We start from the raw sequence: 16,967 nt of genomic DNA on the forward strand, positions 1-16,967 counted from the left end.
CTGGGCAGGAAAACAACTAGGGGCACTCCTGCTTAGGCAACTGGTGTGCTGTGACCACTGTTTATCATGCTCTTCATAATCATTGTTTCTTAATGCTGCCCATATCTGTTTGGTGTCATCTTATACTTAGATTGTAAAGTCTTCAGCTCCGGGACCATCTTTTTGTTATGTGTCTGTACAGTGCTGTGGGGTCATGATCCCTAACTGCTAGGTGCTCAAGCAATACAAACAAACACCACCACCTTCCAGCACAGAGGCAGTGATCCTTTTTGGGCAGTCATAGAATAACCTGCAGGGCTTTAAGCAATACTTTCCTGGCTTCTATAGGAACTTATATAAAAGAAAGGAGTGGCTTGTAGAATCTTCATGCAATTTGCACAAATTCACAATACATCTTTTTTCTGGTGACTACTTAGACAAAACATTAGCTTGCATGGACTATTTTACATTTGCCTATTCTATTCAATTTCTCACAATGTACTCTTCTCATGGTGATGGGCATCTTGTGTATTTACAATGAGATTTATTTTTTATTAGTCATACTTTTACACTGTTTCAGTCACACAGGCTAGTGACTGACCAGTACCCAGATTCACATAGAATCATAGAACATCAGGGTTGGAAGGGACCTCAGGAGGTCATCTAGTCCAACCCCCTGCTTAAAGCAGGACCAATCCCCGATTTTTGCCCCAGATCCCAAATGGCCCCCTCAAGGATTGAACTCACAACCCTGAGTTTAGCAGGCCAATGCTCAAACCACCGAGCTATGGCCTTTTTGGTAACATCAACAGTACTTATGCAGCAGTCCAACTGTCCTTTTAGGACCCCAACTTTTCCTCAAAAGATTGTTTAAGCGCAAGCATCATTATCCATGTTGTCTTGGTTAGGACAAAATCCTAAAAGAAAATCCTTCTTTAGCACTGTACGTGAAGACAAGACCTTAAGCATTATGGTTAGGGACCTAGATCCATACTTGGGAACATAAATAAAGGTGACCTGATTTTCTAAGGTACTTCACACCTGCAGCTCCCAGGTGCTAAAACAGAGTGAATTTCCATTTGCCTTTTAATTGACACAGAAAAATGATCAGACAAAAATGTAATGTATAAAAGAATTGTATATACTTGATTGTATGCCTCTCCTGTCCACTCCCACATTTTATATGCAACTTAGATTCCAAACTCTTCATGGCAGGTGTCATGGTTAAACCTTGGCTCCACTGAGGTCAATGGCAAAACTCCCTTTGACTTCAATAAGACCAGGATTTCACCCCATCTCCATACATTACAGCACCTAGCACAACCCAGCCCCCATCCTAACATGGACCTCTAAGTTCTACTGTAATAGAAATATGAAATAAGAAAAATAATATATACACATCTAGCCTCTGGCTGTTTGTAGTCAACTCAGATATAAGCACTGCCTTACTTCAGCGCTGGCAGCCAGCAAAGCTAATGAAACACAAGCAACTGGAGTAATTTTTTGAGAGAAAGAACCACACAAGTACTATATTAGTTAATGTCTTTAAAGGAGTCACCTCAAGACAGGTTAGGCTGCTTAGGTATTCTTGGTTTACATTGTCTCCATTAAAAGAAAAACAGTTACACATAAAAACTGCATTTTGAAATGCACATAAAAATAATTAATATTATTTGAAGTTGTTAATTGTAAATACACAGCCCAGCTACTGAATTAACCATTTCTCCAATATTAAATCTCAGAAAGCAATAGCATAGCATAATATATCTTGAAAATTAAACCTTCAGTGGGTTAGAACATCAATATTTATCAAGTTAACAATATGCACAAGCAGTCATAACCAATCTTATAAGTGTAATATTTTAGTAATATTCGGAGTACACACTGTAGACCTAAAATTCAAGTTCTGTGGGTTAAAACACAAGTGTTTTTACACAACCTTTTAATCTGTATACTATTAATATATTGATTGTCAGATTTCAAGATTCCTCCGCCCTTTTGGACATTATGCATGGATTATTCTTTTGGGATAGTTGAGTCCCACATCTCATGCAGAATAGTACGAAGGATGTTTTGAAAAGTTCTTAGATCAGAAACATTTAAACAGTACTATGTTTGTCAGTATGATTCAGAGAGAATTTATTAGTGACAAAAAACCTTACTTACTTTGGAGGCCCATGGCTGCAGACAATTGGCATAACAACGAACAAGAAAAGCCATTTCTTGGGCTGAGAAGGAAAGTTTCCTCTCTCAGATAAAAGCCAGAGAGGAAAACTATTTAGTAAAATCCGTATTCGATTCTCCTTGTAAATTATAAACTAAAAGCAATGGATGTAGATGCACACAACTGCTCAGGTTTGATTTTCACACTGATGAATTTGATTACAGCTTCTACTGTATCTCAGTAGTTTTCAGTGTTGCAGTGAGTTAGCAGCAGCAATTCCTATAAAAATGTTCCAGTTTTAAAAAGCACATAAATGAAAATCAAAATGTTTCAGTACTCCTGGCTCTTCAAATACAAATATCCATAGGTTCCCCCAAGCAATAGGCATGCAAGTGAAAGGTTGTGTAGAATGGAATTAATTCTGAACTGGATTAAAATTATACATTAATGTAACATTATACTAAAAGGTGAGACTTGAATTCTTCTAAGTCTTTCTTTTCCTACTAAAATGCAGGTAAGGCTGGTTTATCTTCCAGTTCCAAAACTTCACATTTTAATATTGTAGTTCAAATTAGCAAAGGTTCTTCTGCATCTTAGGCAACTCAGGAATCCCACACCCTTGATATTAAAGTTTCTTCTTTATATGCTTGCCCATCATAACTGCAAAATTCAATTCGTGTCCAGATTGCAGCTTCAGGATATATACTCTAACAGGTTTGCACTATGGAATGTCTCAGAACCTCTGCAAACCAAACCCTTTTTCTTTCTCTCTCTCTGTTTTATCGTGCAGAGTTTACAACTCTGCAGTATTGCTTAGTATTCTAATGCATCAGCCAGATACCATGGTTAATCCAAGCCTAGCTTTTCCAATTAAAACAATTATATAATGCACTATAAAATATACATCCACGGCTACGGCAAGACTGAACGCTGGAGTCCTAATTCCTACTATTTTTGCTTGCTTCTCAGCAGCTCCCTCAGGAGAAGCTTCCATCGATTGGATGCTCCGCAGCAAGATGAAATATCTAATAAGGAGGAAAGAGAGTGGGAGGGGAACTGAGCTAAAAGGATGACATCACCTGTATAGAAAGCCTTTAGAAACTGCATTAGATCAACTGGCTACTGTATCTGCAGATGCAGCTAGCAGAGCATCTTTATTGACCTAATATAAACACACATCTCTGTACAACCATTTAACAGAACGTTCTTGTTCTACATTATGTTTGTATCATTGTTATTATCTACCAGAGCACATACAATAACTATGAATTTTTTAAAAATCAGCTTCTCAAATGTGTCTCTATTTACACTTCATTTTCAACAGTATTCTGGGCAAGTCACATTTCTTATCTTTGTATTCAAGTTTAACACACTTCAGCGTAAAAAAATCTTTTCAAAGTAAAATAATTCCTGTTTTTCAAGTGTATGCCATATAATGACCTTGCTCTGGCTGTCATTTTTACATCCTTCTGTTCATTGTTTAAAGGGATTTTGTCCAAGAATTATATAAACTTCTTATTTGGAAGGAGATGTTCAAGTAAACCAAATGAGAAATCGTTTGAATGAAAAAAACAAACACGTTAAAAGTTGTTTTTTTAAAAATATCTGATTTTTTTAAAATCAAACTACTGCAATTCTCTGGTAGTACCTGAAAGAGCAACAATTCTAGTTTCTAATTAGAGGGCAAGAATAGCAAGATATTTTCTTTTTGCAGCTAACAACAAACACTTTTCAGCAGCTCCGTGGCTTGGATGGCAGCATAGCACACAGGAGACCTACTCCGGGTATGTCACCTGGGATTTCCTGCACCTTTGGGCAGGGAATGGTATGATGCACTCAGTTCCTAGAAGTCCATTGGCCATTACCATCCTCTAAGGAGGGGAAAAGCAACTATAGTAGCCCAAATCAAAGCCATTATTTAGTATTCAGGGTCTTTTTACTTCAAGTACAAAAGGGGGCACTATCTGTCCACTCAGTTCTCCATCTTTTTCCTCCATTCCCTTTTTCATAGTGTCCTCCCTCCACTTTCACAGGCCACAAGTTTCTGTCGTAAGCTCACCATCCACACCCAACACTATTTGCTGCCTCTAAACTGAATTGGAAATTAAAAGCCCTATCTTCTCCTCATCGACCAAATTGCAGTGCTGCTTCAGCTAGCTGCTAAGTGGTGGCAATAGCAATAAGTAGGCTACTAGCAGCAAAGCCCTTTTTTACTTCGATTCTGAATCAGGCTCTTTGAGGCTTGCCAGTGAGAAGCTTTGCTTCACCCATGTGCTCACCCAGGAGATTCTCATTTTCAAGAAATTGAGCTAAATCTGTTTCACGGGGAAGATACACACCTCATCTCAGACTAAAAACTGCTTATGGGTAGGGTTGACAACTTTCTAATTGCACAAAAACAAACACCCCTGCTCTGCCCCTTTTCTGAGGCTCCATCCCCCCTCCCTCTGTCACTAACTCTCCCCCACCCTCACTCATTTTCATCGGGCTGAGGAAGGGGATTGGGGTGCCGGGGGGGGGGAGCAGGGGGGGAAGGGGTGAGGACTCTGGCTGGTGGTGCAGGCTCTGGGGTGGGGCTGGGAATGAGGGATTTGGGGTACAGGATGGGGCTCCAGGCAGGGGCCAAGGGGTTTGGAGTGTGGGAGGGGGTGCGGGCTCTGGCTGGGAGCGTGAACTCTGGGGTGGGCCTGGGAATGAGGGGTTTTGGGTGAAGGAGGGGGCTCTGGGCTGGGGCAGAGGGTTGGGAGGGGGTGCGGGCTCTGGGAGGGAGTTTGGGTGCGGGAGAGACTCCGGGCTGGGGCAGGGGATTGGCATGCGGGAGGAAGTACGGGGTCCTGGCGGTGCTTTCCGTGGCTCCCAGGAAGCAGCAGACAGGTCCCTGCAGCCCCTAAGTGCGTGAGTGGCCAGGGAGGCTCCTCGCGCTGCCCTCACGCCCGCAAGTGCCGCCCCCACAGCTCCCATTTGTGATTCCTGGTCAATGGGATCTGCAGAGCCGGCACGAGGGGCAGAGGCAGCGCAAAGAGCCTCCCTGGGCACCCATAAGCCTAGGGGCCGCAAGGACCTAGAAGTGGCCACCAGGAGTCACGTGGAGCTAGGGCAGGCACGGAGACTGCCTTAGCCCTGGGCCCCCACTGCACTGCTGATCGGACTTTTAACTGCCCAGTCGGCAGAGCTGACCAAAGCCGCCATGGTCCCTTTTCAACCAGGCATTCCAGTCAAAAACTGGAGGCCTGGCCATCCTACTTATGGGTGCTATGATTCTACTTCCACCTTGCTTTCCAGAACAAGGCCGTATCAAAGATTAGAGTTGAATAGGACTCTTCTATATTTTCACCTCAACTATCAGATGAGCTCACTTCCCAGCCCCATATCTTTCCGAAACTATCTTGAAAGACAAAGGATTTGTATCACATTCTTAAAACTGCCAATTTTGTCAAACAATGACAAAAAATGGCTAAAAGTATTTTAAGATGCAATTAATATTTTTGATTTTGTAAAATCAAGAGGGAAACAACTGCAACTTATTTGACATCTAGCATGTATTTATTTATAAGGTTCTCACACAGAGCCAAAATCTTTTCCTGTTTTACACAATGATATTTATTTTAGATAAATATTCCACCCTTGAAGTATTAAGCAGCACCAGACAGAGAAAATTTAATTCACTATTCTTTCCACAGTATTGCAGCACAGCAGGCTACAGGACAACTTCAGTCTCATTGCTATAAAGTGCGTTACACCTTTTGAAATGATTCATGCAATACTGCTGAACAGCGTTTTGAATATAAACATCAGGTTCAAAGCCACACAAATAAGAACCTTTCAGTTTTGCTAACAATCAGGGAATGTCCAAACTCTTCTGAGTTGTATTACTTGTTTTACTACAATTACTATAATTACAATAAAAAAAAAACACACACACACACACAACTAAAGGAAGCCTCTCCCCTTGTTTGCATGTGTACTGATAGCACACAAATTCTCTGGTTCAGCTAAACAAGAGATATTCATCTCACAACTGCATTTTAAACTGCTGCATGGTGCATGAAATTCAATCCACTAAAGAGTTAGGAGTAAATGCCATATTTTACAACTACTGTAAACACAAGCTCAATAATGGGAACAAAATTTTATTTCCTTCCAGTTTTGTCTTTAAGTGAAGATGACATCATCCTTTTCCTATTCCTACCAATCAGACTGAATCTACTGCAGTTCCTTAGGGAATGAATCCGAGACCCTGCATGCAAACCTGCCAGCCTAACAGCTATGAACAGGGTGAAAAAATTGACCTAATTCTATACTGAATTTTTTTTTTTTTAACCTTAGCTCCTTATGGTACTGTGCCACAAGTTCTTTTACAATGATTTGTTGAACATAAATGTCAGATCACAATACAACGGTGACTTGAGGAAAAATCTTTTGCAAAGATTGTTTAATAGTGATCTAAACCAAAATACAATTTTAAGAAATGTGCTAAAACCAGAAACAGTATTTCATTTTTCTCATTTTAAGATGAATCCCAATTTTTCATTGCATATGAAAGCTTTATTTTAAAAAAATAAATCTTGATCTGTGCTTCCTGAAAAATCTTCCTTGTTTCTCAATGATGCTTTCTTTTCATATTTGGAATATCACTCCATAGGATTATTTCTATGCATAGCAGTCTCCTTATCCACCCATAAATGTATCAGAATTTTCCCACTCTGCCTGTTAGACAATCAGAACACGGAGATTTATTTAACAAGACTAAATCATTGAAGAACAGGATTTTTAAACAAAAAAATGGCACTAAGACACTTATTTGGATCTTTTAAATTTATATTTGATTTAAATTGGATTAGAGATTTCTCCTCTTTGCTTAAAGAGATCCCACCAATTGAAATTATGCAAAATCATGTATATTTCACAGCTGACACCAGAAGATACCTCCACCAATAGTTACCAGTTTTTCCCAGATCAATCCAAGAAATGCCAGTTGTCTGAATATTTCAGCTGTGCAGTGAAGGTAAGCAGTGATATTAAAATCTGCATGCACTTGCTGAAAAGGCAAGATAGTTGCTTGCATGCCCAGCAAAAGGAAGGGTGCTGGACTTTTAGGACCGAAGACCAGAACAAGTCACAAACTGAGCACCACTCTGAGCAAAAAGGCATGACTGAAGTACTCAGCTACAAACACATTCTCTCTCTGCCATTTTGTTTGAGTACAGTAACTACTATACCCTACTACCAAGCAGGATGGGAGGAGGGGTTTGAGGGATTAAAACCAGCTGGCTGGAAAGCAATCTGCCATTTCACAAAATGAAGCAAAGGGGTTTGAGCCTAAAATAGTTCATTTTTCTCTCTGGCTTTGCAGGTATTAATTTCCAAGTACACAGCCTAATACACAAATATTCTAATGCTAAGAGCATCAGTATCAAGGGACTAGCATAAGATATTTGAGTATTTACATGAAAATGAAGGCAGTGATGATGGTAGAATGCTATATACAGTGGCAGATGCAGCACAAGCTGGAAGCATCCCCACACTGCCCTGATTTAGTACTGCTGGCGTGTGTGATTCCTTTTCCCCCTCCCCCACATCTAACTTAAGCATCTTAAGTGAATCATTGTATTTTGTGGCAAGGTTAGCCTCTCATTAGAACTTCAGGAATTCCTGTTTTTAAAGCAACTCTCCACCCTATTCCTGACCCTTCTGAACAAGGGAAATAGGACTTAGCTTCCCTCAGTTCTTTAGGGCAACGTTGCATTCTGCTATTGGTTACTTATGTGCATCAGTTTCCACAGCAGCTAAATGCTTACTAACATGCTGTAGAAAAATCTTTTTGAAAGGATCAGGAGGATTCATAAGCAGTGTGAAAATATGATCTATGCTAAGGGAGGGAGGGAGGCTGTCATCATCACTAAAGTGATGTAAGCTTCTAAAATTAGAATCAACGATACAGAACGAACAATAAAAAGGCACCATGGATTCAATTTCCCTGCAGCCTTGGTAGCTGTTCTACTCATCTTTTTTCAGCTGTTGCGTTAAACATGAAAAGGTCACCTCCCATTCAGAGCATTTGACATTTATATATTTTATAAAACTAATTTGAATTTTTATAAAGTGCTGTTCTCTTCTGAAGACTTGTATGTCTGTTATATACATATACTCTATCCACATATTCATGTAGCATCATGATCAGCATAACAAACAAGAACAATGCCATTTGGCATGGGGGAAGCACCTCTACCATGGATTTCAATTAAAAAAAAAATCTTTTCAACTACTTGAGCAGAGATGGGCCACAACTGAAACCTTCTGTCCCTACACCTCTCCCCTGCTGAAATTAGAAATCAGAGAGGGAGGGACTATGGAGGTTGCATGATCTGAGCCTACCACTCCGTACTGGGTTTCAGGTTGGATCCAAAACTAGAAGAGACTTGTTTTCTGGACCTGGTTTGAATACAGCCCAATATACTGAAAATCTTAGGAAGTGTCTAGTATTCCTCACTGAAATCTCACAAAAACAGCATTTAAGATTTTCCCATCACAGAATATTGCTCTAGACCAACACAGTATGCATCTGAACAATCTCCTCGGCTAGTTCTCATCTAATTGTGACATTAGTTAGCATTTCTAAATTTGAAATTGCAGTTTAAAACAAAAAACAAAACAAAAAACTACCATCACCAACAAAAGCACTGTTCATCTCTTAAAAGTCACATATATTTTAAATAGTTTAAACAAAAGCAAACAGTACATAACACAACATTATATAGTAGACAGCTCTCAGCCCTGGTCTACACTAGGACTTTAGGTCGAATTTAGCAACGTTAAATCGATGTAAACCTGCACCCGTCCACACGATGAAGCCCTTTTTTTCGACTTAAAGGGCTCTTAAAATCGATTTCCTTACTCCACCCCTGACAAGTGGATTAGCGCTTAAATCGGCCTTGCCAGGTCGAATTTGGGGTACTGTGGACACAATTCAATGGTATTGGCCTCCGGGAACTATCCCAGAGTGCTCTATTGTGACCGCTCTGGACAGCACTCTCAATTCAGATGCATGGCCAGGTAGACAGGAAAAGAACCGCGAACTTTTGAATCTCATTTCCGGAGACTGCGGGAACTATGGGATAGCTCACCACAGTGCAACGCTCCGGAAGTCAATGCTTGCCTCGGTACTGTGGAAGCACTCCGCCAAGTTAATGCACTTAATGCACTTAGAGCATTTTCTGTGGGGACACACACACTCGAATATATAAAACCGATTTCTAAAAAACGATTTCTATAAATTCGACCTAATTTCGTAGTGTAGACATACCCTCAGGTTCTGATGAGCCAACTATCACAATTTGTCTCTTGAACAATTTGGGGTACCAACAATATTCTCTTCCAAGAAAAGAATTTACAACGGAATTACCTTGAAGACAGAAACTTCCCGGATAAGGTTAAAATAATTAAAAGGCCCCTCAAACATTTTCTATATCATTTTCCTTACTGATTACCACTGCTTTGGAAACCTGAAACTGAAATTTTTTGACAGGTTTCAGAGTAACAGCCGTGTTAGTCTGTCTTTGCAGAAAGAAAAGGAGTACTTGTGGCACCTTAGAGATTAACCAATTTATTTGAGCATCAAATAATCAAATGCTCAAATAAATTGGTTAGTCTCTAAGGTGCCACAAGTACTCCTTTTCTTTTTGAAATTTTTTGTGTATGGATTACTCCTCCTCGCCCCCACAATCAGCAAACGCTGCTTTATTATGGTCAGGTTGTTTAGAAATATCAGCCTGCTGCAACTTATTTTTTAAGGGACTATAAGACATTTATTCTGAAAATGCACTCACATCTCTACATATACAGAAATTATTGATCATTTGTACTGTGGTAGCCTCGGTCACATTCCGGGTCTAACAACCTTGCCAATGTTCCTTCATGTATTAGAGTTTCATATTTTTTCTCGTACTCCATAAAAGATGTTTCAACAAGTGCACTATTTGATATGCTACACAGAAATCATCGATTTGAGAGTAATAAAGAACTCCAAGTAGGAAAAAGCAACATGAGTTTCTGGAACATTATAAATAAGCTTCTAAAATATTGGTATAATGATTAGAAGTCAATGAAAGATTTTGATGAAGCTCAAACAGCATCCAATTATGTGAATATTCTCTAGTTTACAACTGTTATTTTTGCAAGAGGCCTGCTAGCCACATTTATTATCCCTGAGTGTAAAGGAATCATAATCCCGATGTGTCGAAAGAATAGTAAATATGGCAGGCGACCAGCTTGGCTTAACGGTGAAATCCTAGATCTTAAACATAAAAAAGAAGCTTACAAGAAGTGGAAGTTTGGACATATGACCAGGGAAGAGTATAAAAATATTGCTCGGGCATGTAGGAATGAAATCAGGAGGGCCAAATCGCACCTGGAGCTGCAGCTAGCAAGAGATGTTAAGAGTAACAAGAAGGGTTTCTTCAGGTACGCTGGCAACAAGAAGGAAGCCAAGGAAAGTGTGGGCCCCTTAATGAATGAGGGAGGCAACCTAGTGACAGAGGATGTGGAAAAAGCTAATGTACTCAATGCTTTTTTTGCCTCTGTCTTCACTAACAAGGTCAGCTCCCAGACTGCTGCGCTGGGCATCACAGCATGGGGAGTAGATGGCCAGCCCTCTGTGGAGAAAGAGGTGTTAGGGACTATTTAGAAAAGCTGGACGTGCACAAGTCCATGGGGCCGGACGAGTTGCATCCGAGAGTGCTAAAGGAATTGGCGGATGTGATTGCAGAGCCATTGGCCATTATCTTTGAAAACTCGTGGCGAACGGGGGAAGTCCCAGATGACTGGAAAAAGGCTAATGTAGTGCCAATCTTTAAAAAAGGGAAGAAGGAGGATCCTGGGAACTACAGGCCAGTCAGCCTCACCTCAGTCCCCAGAAAAATCATGGAGCAGGTCCTCAAAGAATCAATCCTGAAGCACTTACATGAGAGGAAAGTGATCAGGAACAGTCAGCATGGATTCACCAAGGGAAGGTCATGCCTGACTAATCTAATTGCCTTCTATGATGAGATTACTGGTTCTGTGGATGAAGGGAAAGCAGTGGATGTATTGTTTCTTGACTTTAGCAAAGCTTTTGACACGGTCTCCCACAGTATTCTTGTCAGCAAGTTAAAGAAGTATGGGCTGGATGAATGCACTATAAGGTGGGTAGAAAGCTGGCTAGTTTGTCGGGCTCAACGGGTAGTGATCAATGGCTCCATGACTAATTGGCAGCCGGTGTCAAGTGGAGTGCCCCAGGGGTCGGTCCTGGGGCCGGTTTTGTTCAATATCTTCATAAATGATCTGGAGGATGGTGTGGATTGCACTCTCAGCAAATTTGCGGATGATACTAAACTGGGAGGAGTGGTAGATACGCTGGAGGGCAGGGATAGGATACAGAGGGACCTAGACAAATTGGAGGATTGGGCCAAAAGAAATCTGATGAGGTTCAATAAGGATAAGTGCAGGGTCCTGCACTTAGGACAGAAGAACCCAATGCAGCACTACAGACTAGGGACCGAATGGCTAGGCAGCAGTTCTGAGGAAAAGGACCTAGGGGTGGAACACATGACTTATGAGGAGAGGCTGAGGGAACTGGGATTGTTTAGTCTGCAGAAGAGAAGAATGAGGGGGGATTTGATAGCTGCTTTCAACTACCCGAAAGGTGGTTCCAGAGAGGATGGTTCTAGACTATTCTCAGTGGTAGAAGAGGACAGGACAAGGAGTAATGGTCTCAAGTTGCAGTGGAGGAGGTTTAGGTTGAATATTAGGAAAAACTTTTTCACTAGGAGGGTGGTGAAACACTGGAATGCGTTACCTAGGGAGGTGGTAGAATCTCCTTCCTTAGAAGTTTTTAAGGTCAGGCTTGACAAAGCCCTGGCTGGGATGATTTAATTGGGGATTGGTCCCGCTTTAAGCAGGGGGTTGGACTAGATGACCTCCTGAGGTCCCTTCCAACCCTGATATTCTATGATTCTATGATTCTAGTCTGTGGTTATTTACCCATTTGACTTTGTAGACTTCTAAAAGTTACAATGTATATTTATATTAAAGATGAATTTCACTATCTGTTTTCCAGGATGTGGTTTCAGCTGCTACAGACACTAGAAGTCCTTGTGGCACCTTAGAGACTAACAAATGTATTTGAGCATAAGCTTTTGTGGGTTAAAACCCACTTCATCGGATGCATGCTGTAGAAAATACAGTAGGAAGATATAGATATAGATACACACACACAGAGAACATGAAAAAATGGGTGTTGCAAGACCCACTATAATGAGAGTGATCAGTTAAGGTGAGTGGCTATCAGCAGGAGAAAAAAAAAATTTTCTAGTGATAATCAGAATGGCCCATTTCCAACAGTTGACAAGAAGGTATGAGTAACAGTAAGGAGAAAAAATAAGCATGGGGAAATAATTTTACTTTGTGTAATGACCCGTCCATTCCCAGTCTTTAATTCACGCCTAATTTAATAGTGTCCAGTTTTCAAATTAATTCCAATTCATCAGTTTCTCATTGGAGTCTGTTTTTGAAGTTTTTTTGTTGTAGTATTGTGACTTTAGGTCTGTAATCAAGTGACCAGGGAGATTGAAGTGTTCTCCAACTGGTTTTTGAATGTTATAATTCTTGACGTCTGATTTGTGTCCATTTATTCTTTTACATAGAGACTGCCTTGGCTAATGTACAGGGCATCGGGGCATTGCTGGCACATGATGGTATATATTACATTGGCAGATGTACAGGTGAGCGAGCCTCTGATAAAACCTAATCACATCAGCCACACTATGATGGTGTCCCCTGAATAGATACGTAACAAACCCCGTTGCCAACTCTGTCCACATATCTATTCAGGGGACACCATCATAGGGCCTAATCACATCAGCCACACTACCAGAGGCTCGTTCACCAGCATATCTACCAATGTGATATATGCCATCATGTGCCACCAATGCACATTAGCAACGCATTAGCATACTCTAGGCACTTGCCGGTGTCCTACGCCTGAGGCGATGACATGACTGGAAGTTTGCCACATCCCAGAAAACAACTGACAAGAAGATAAATTTTTATTTTCAGGATATGGCTTCAACCAGTGCAGACACTGTGGCTCAGGTGGGCAAGCTTTAGAAGAATACAGGATTTGTTTGGAGTGGCAAAAGAAAAAGTAGGTGAGGATCTGATAAAAGGAACAACATGGATTAAGTCCCAAATCCAGACCTAGCACCCCCCAATCCAAAGGGGTACACGAGCTCATCCCTGATGATGCAAAATTTCTCTAAAGCACCCACCAGCTGAAAGCTGCATGGGCTGAGGGGATCAGATCCAGGTAGTAGTACTTAGGAATAATATGAATCAAATGCCAGTGTTGCAGAGCTCACCCACAGAGACTTCTCTGTCTTCTCAAGAAGCAAAATTCTTCCAGTGGAATTAGAAGCAGCATTCCAGGCAGGAGAGACAGGCTACAGAATAGATCTTCTGGATTCAAGAATGAACCCAGAAAGATACAACCTATTTGAAGTCTCTGTACCTTCAAAAAAATGAACTAAGAAGGGGATTTCCAAAACAGTTAAGAATGAAAAAGGAAAAAAACTCTCAAGACTCCTAGCATATGCCAGAGGGTTGCTTTGGGGCTCTTTGGATTCAGATAAAAAGTTTGGCGAATCTCCTGCATAAAATTAAATGAACAAACTAACGGGGGGGGGGGAGGGGGAGAAACTGTGATAGGACTTCTAGAAAGTCAAGTCTGCATGGAGAGGATCATACACCAAGGCTGCTACCTCCTCCATAAGATAGTCCAAAATAATGGCCACCAAAGCATCCACTTTTCTCAAAAGGAAGTTACTGGGAATTCAGTCTAACAGTTCCAGAAGGTTGTATGGCTCCATGGAGAAACTGGGATCTAACTGGCACCTGAATGGGAAGTCTCCTACTGGAAACTTAGAGTGCACTGAACTGAAATCTGGATGGGGGATCGTTGAGATATAGGATTGCCTCTCCCCACCAACACTGTTTGTGATGTACTATAATTGTGATCAGTGGAGATGCTTGAACTAGTGTCCCAGTCTGTTTTACATAAGAGCAAGCTGCTGGCAAGGCATTTTCTATGAGGAATATGAATCTGAAAGGGTCTCTTCAGTGGTTCAGAGGATAAATTTGTTAACCTTCCAGGCTTGCTGCACTTTTTTCCTCTGGTATTTGGAGAGGGAGTGAATAAAGAGTTATGGCTGGTATGGGAGGGGAGAAGTAGATTGTTCAGAGGTTCCTATTATTATTGTAGGTAAACAAATATTCTTTTATTGCATGGACAGTTTATTAGGAATGCTATGAATTTTTATTTATTGTGTATTTTTATTTAGCAAAAGGTAAATTTGGAAAGGTAGTTCACATATTGGCATGAATAAGTAAATCAGAGCATATAAACTAAACAAGATTATAGGATGGACTAGTACTTCCCTCCCACAAGGGACACAAACTGCTGCAAGTTTGGTCAAGGGTTGGAGAATTCCCTAGTCCACTTACCACTGGGAAATACGAAGGTTTTCCTGGAAAGTTTGGGGTCCTAAGTCATCAATTTCCACAGAATTTAAGATTTCACTTTAAAATAAATTTTGAATGCTTTATGATTGTTAAACTATATGGCAGTCTTTCTAATACATGTGAAATAAATGTAAACTAACAGAGCATTGTTTTCTGGAGTTAGCATGCAGACAGTACCAGTGCATCTGCTGTTGTGCATTACTATGGCTAATATTAACTTAGTGAAATGAACAAGACTGTTCCATATTCAGAACCCTGTCCCCCAGAATTATGTTAATTGCAGGCTGACACTTGAAGAAGCATAAAGTAGCAGCAAAGGTAAATGCTGAAGTTATTTAGAAACAAGGCCAGAAAAAACAGAACAATGGAGACCTGTGCTTACCCTCAGAGGAGGGAAAAGAGAAACCTCCTCCTCCCTTACAGCAATCAGAGGGGTAGAACTTCAAATATGTTGATGCCTATAAGAATAAGGAACTAGCCTGTGACAATAGATATAAATCAAAAGAGACATGAAATATAAAGACCTGACATAAAGTCAGTATCATCACCCTAGCAGAAACCCCCAAACCACTCCTTTCCCCACAGCAACTCAACATTTTTAAAGGCCTAATGCTGGAGATTCAGTCGATAACAAGCTTCACCTCTGAGTCTGTGATAAAAATGTCCTACCCAACATTTAGGAAACTGTGCAATCTTTCAGAGGCAATATAATAAACAGCTGCTGACATACATGATCGTTAAAATATATCCTGGCATATTTTTGAAAGAATGGGAGGACTGTTAATTCTAGGAACCTGGCCAAATTCCAATTTGAGTAAATACAGGTGCCCGCCTAAAATAAATTCCCCGCAGTCTCAATGGGATATAGTTTTCTTCACTTGTTATGTAATATTCTTGTATGCCATTAAATAGGTGCAAGTTTCACCCCAGAGCTGGTTGGATTTCTGCAGCAGACACATTTGCTTTTGTATACAATCTGTCTATATATATATATAATATGAGAGAGAGAGAGATTTTATATATAATCTGTAAAGTCTAAAGCACTAAGGGATCCTTCGGAACGTAAGATTCTAATAATATAAATATTGTGTTATGAATGTATTAGGGTTACACTAATTATGTGTCACTTTTTAAAACAATTTTCATTTTTGGGAAGATCAATTTTAAAGACAATATATACAGGGATTACCAGAAGGACATTTAATAACAGTATATAGTTTTCAAAATATCAAAATGTGCTATTTTGAAAGCTACATATTCTGTCTTGTTACTTGACAGTAAACCTTTAAGGATACAAAATAGGATTTTCAGATATACTTTTTCTACTCTATGTAGTAATAGTTCATAACCGCCAATCTTTTGCAGACTGCACATTAATTGATTTGGCTGGTCATCTGGAAAGCACCTGTGGTTTATACAAATTATCAAAAAAAATTTAATGCATTGCACCATTGAGCATTCAAGTTCCTGCTAATGATAACTATAACCAGTGACATACTATGCCATAGACAAGCGTTTGATGGTGGTGCAGCTGATAAAACTAACAGAATCAGCACTGAAAAATTAATAAATACAGACAATAAAATAAGTGAAAACTTGATTAATACAAACATTTGGTGGACCTTCCCACCCTTAAAAATGAAAGAAAAGGTACAATAAAGAAGCCATCATGGCAAAATCATCAGTGAGTACTAGATAGTTTATCTTCTTCCTCGTGCAGTAATCTTGGATGCCATTTTAAATCTGTTATATTCTGCCTCTCTTAGTCAATGAATTGGCATTTAGTCAGACAAGCAGTTTCCTCTAACAGTTGACACCATCAGTTAACAGCACTCTGTAAGTGATACAACTATCTAAGTCCTCTCCCCATTCTCCAAGACAAGGATGTCAGCCCTGCAATAATTCTGGTTTCTAGCTCACAGATTCAGCAGTTAGCAGTCTAGTCTCTCAGACAAATTTTGCTGCAGTTTTGTGAAATGTACTGTGGCCAGGCCTACAAGCCAGACACACATTCCTCTTTCCTCTAAACGTTGACACGGCATGCAAACTGCAGACTTAATTTAGATCTAGTGCATAAACAAAAGATAAACTAGTCTGTTCCTTCTAGACTGTTCAGGAAATGAATATACCACAGACGCAGCTTCTTTCTGCTCACACAAATAAAAATTTAAAATGACATGAAAAGGCCACAAATGCAAACACCTAACAATTGACATGAGTTTTTGCTTGGGTTCTTCCCCAATATATGTTCTCAACAAATCTACAAACACTG

The 16,967-nt window shown here is 40.2% G+C and overlaps 1 protein-coding gene across 16 annotated transcripts in view; it reads right to left on the reverse strand.

Moving 5' to 3' along the window:
* RAPGEF6 (Rap guanine nucleotide exchange factor 6) overlaps positions 1–16,967 on the reverse strand; it is a 227,803-nt gene that overhangs the window by 113,937 nt on the left and 96,899 nt on the right. The window contains exon 1 of one of the 16 annotated variants that reach the window (XM_073355616.2): positions 15,078–15,146. The exons of 14 other annotated variants lie outside the window; for them this stretch is intronic. Coding sequence is in view for 1 of the 2 variants with exons in the window: in XM_073355615.2 (XP_073211716.1) it covers positions 2,146–2,199 (54 nt within the window). In the remaining variant the exon portion in view is untranslated. Of the gene's footprint in view, positions 1–2,145; positions 3,114–15,077; positions 15,147–16,967 lie in introns of those variants that run through there. One more of the 16 variants, XM_073355615.2, reaches the window with a different exon arrangement.

This window comes from Lepidochelys kempii, chromosome 8 (assembly GCF_965140285.1).
Source record: "Lepidochelys kempii isolate rLepKem1 chromosome 8, rLepKem1.hap1, whole genome shotgun sequence".
Lineage (NCBI taxonomy): Eukaryota > Metazoa > Chordata > Testudines > Cheloniidae > Lepidochelys > Lepidochelys kempii.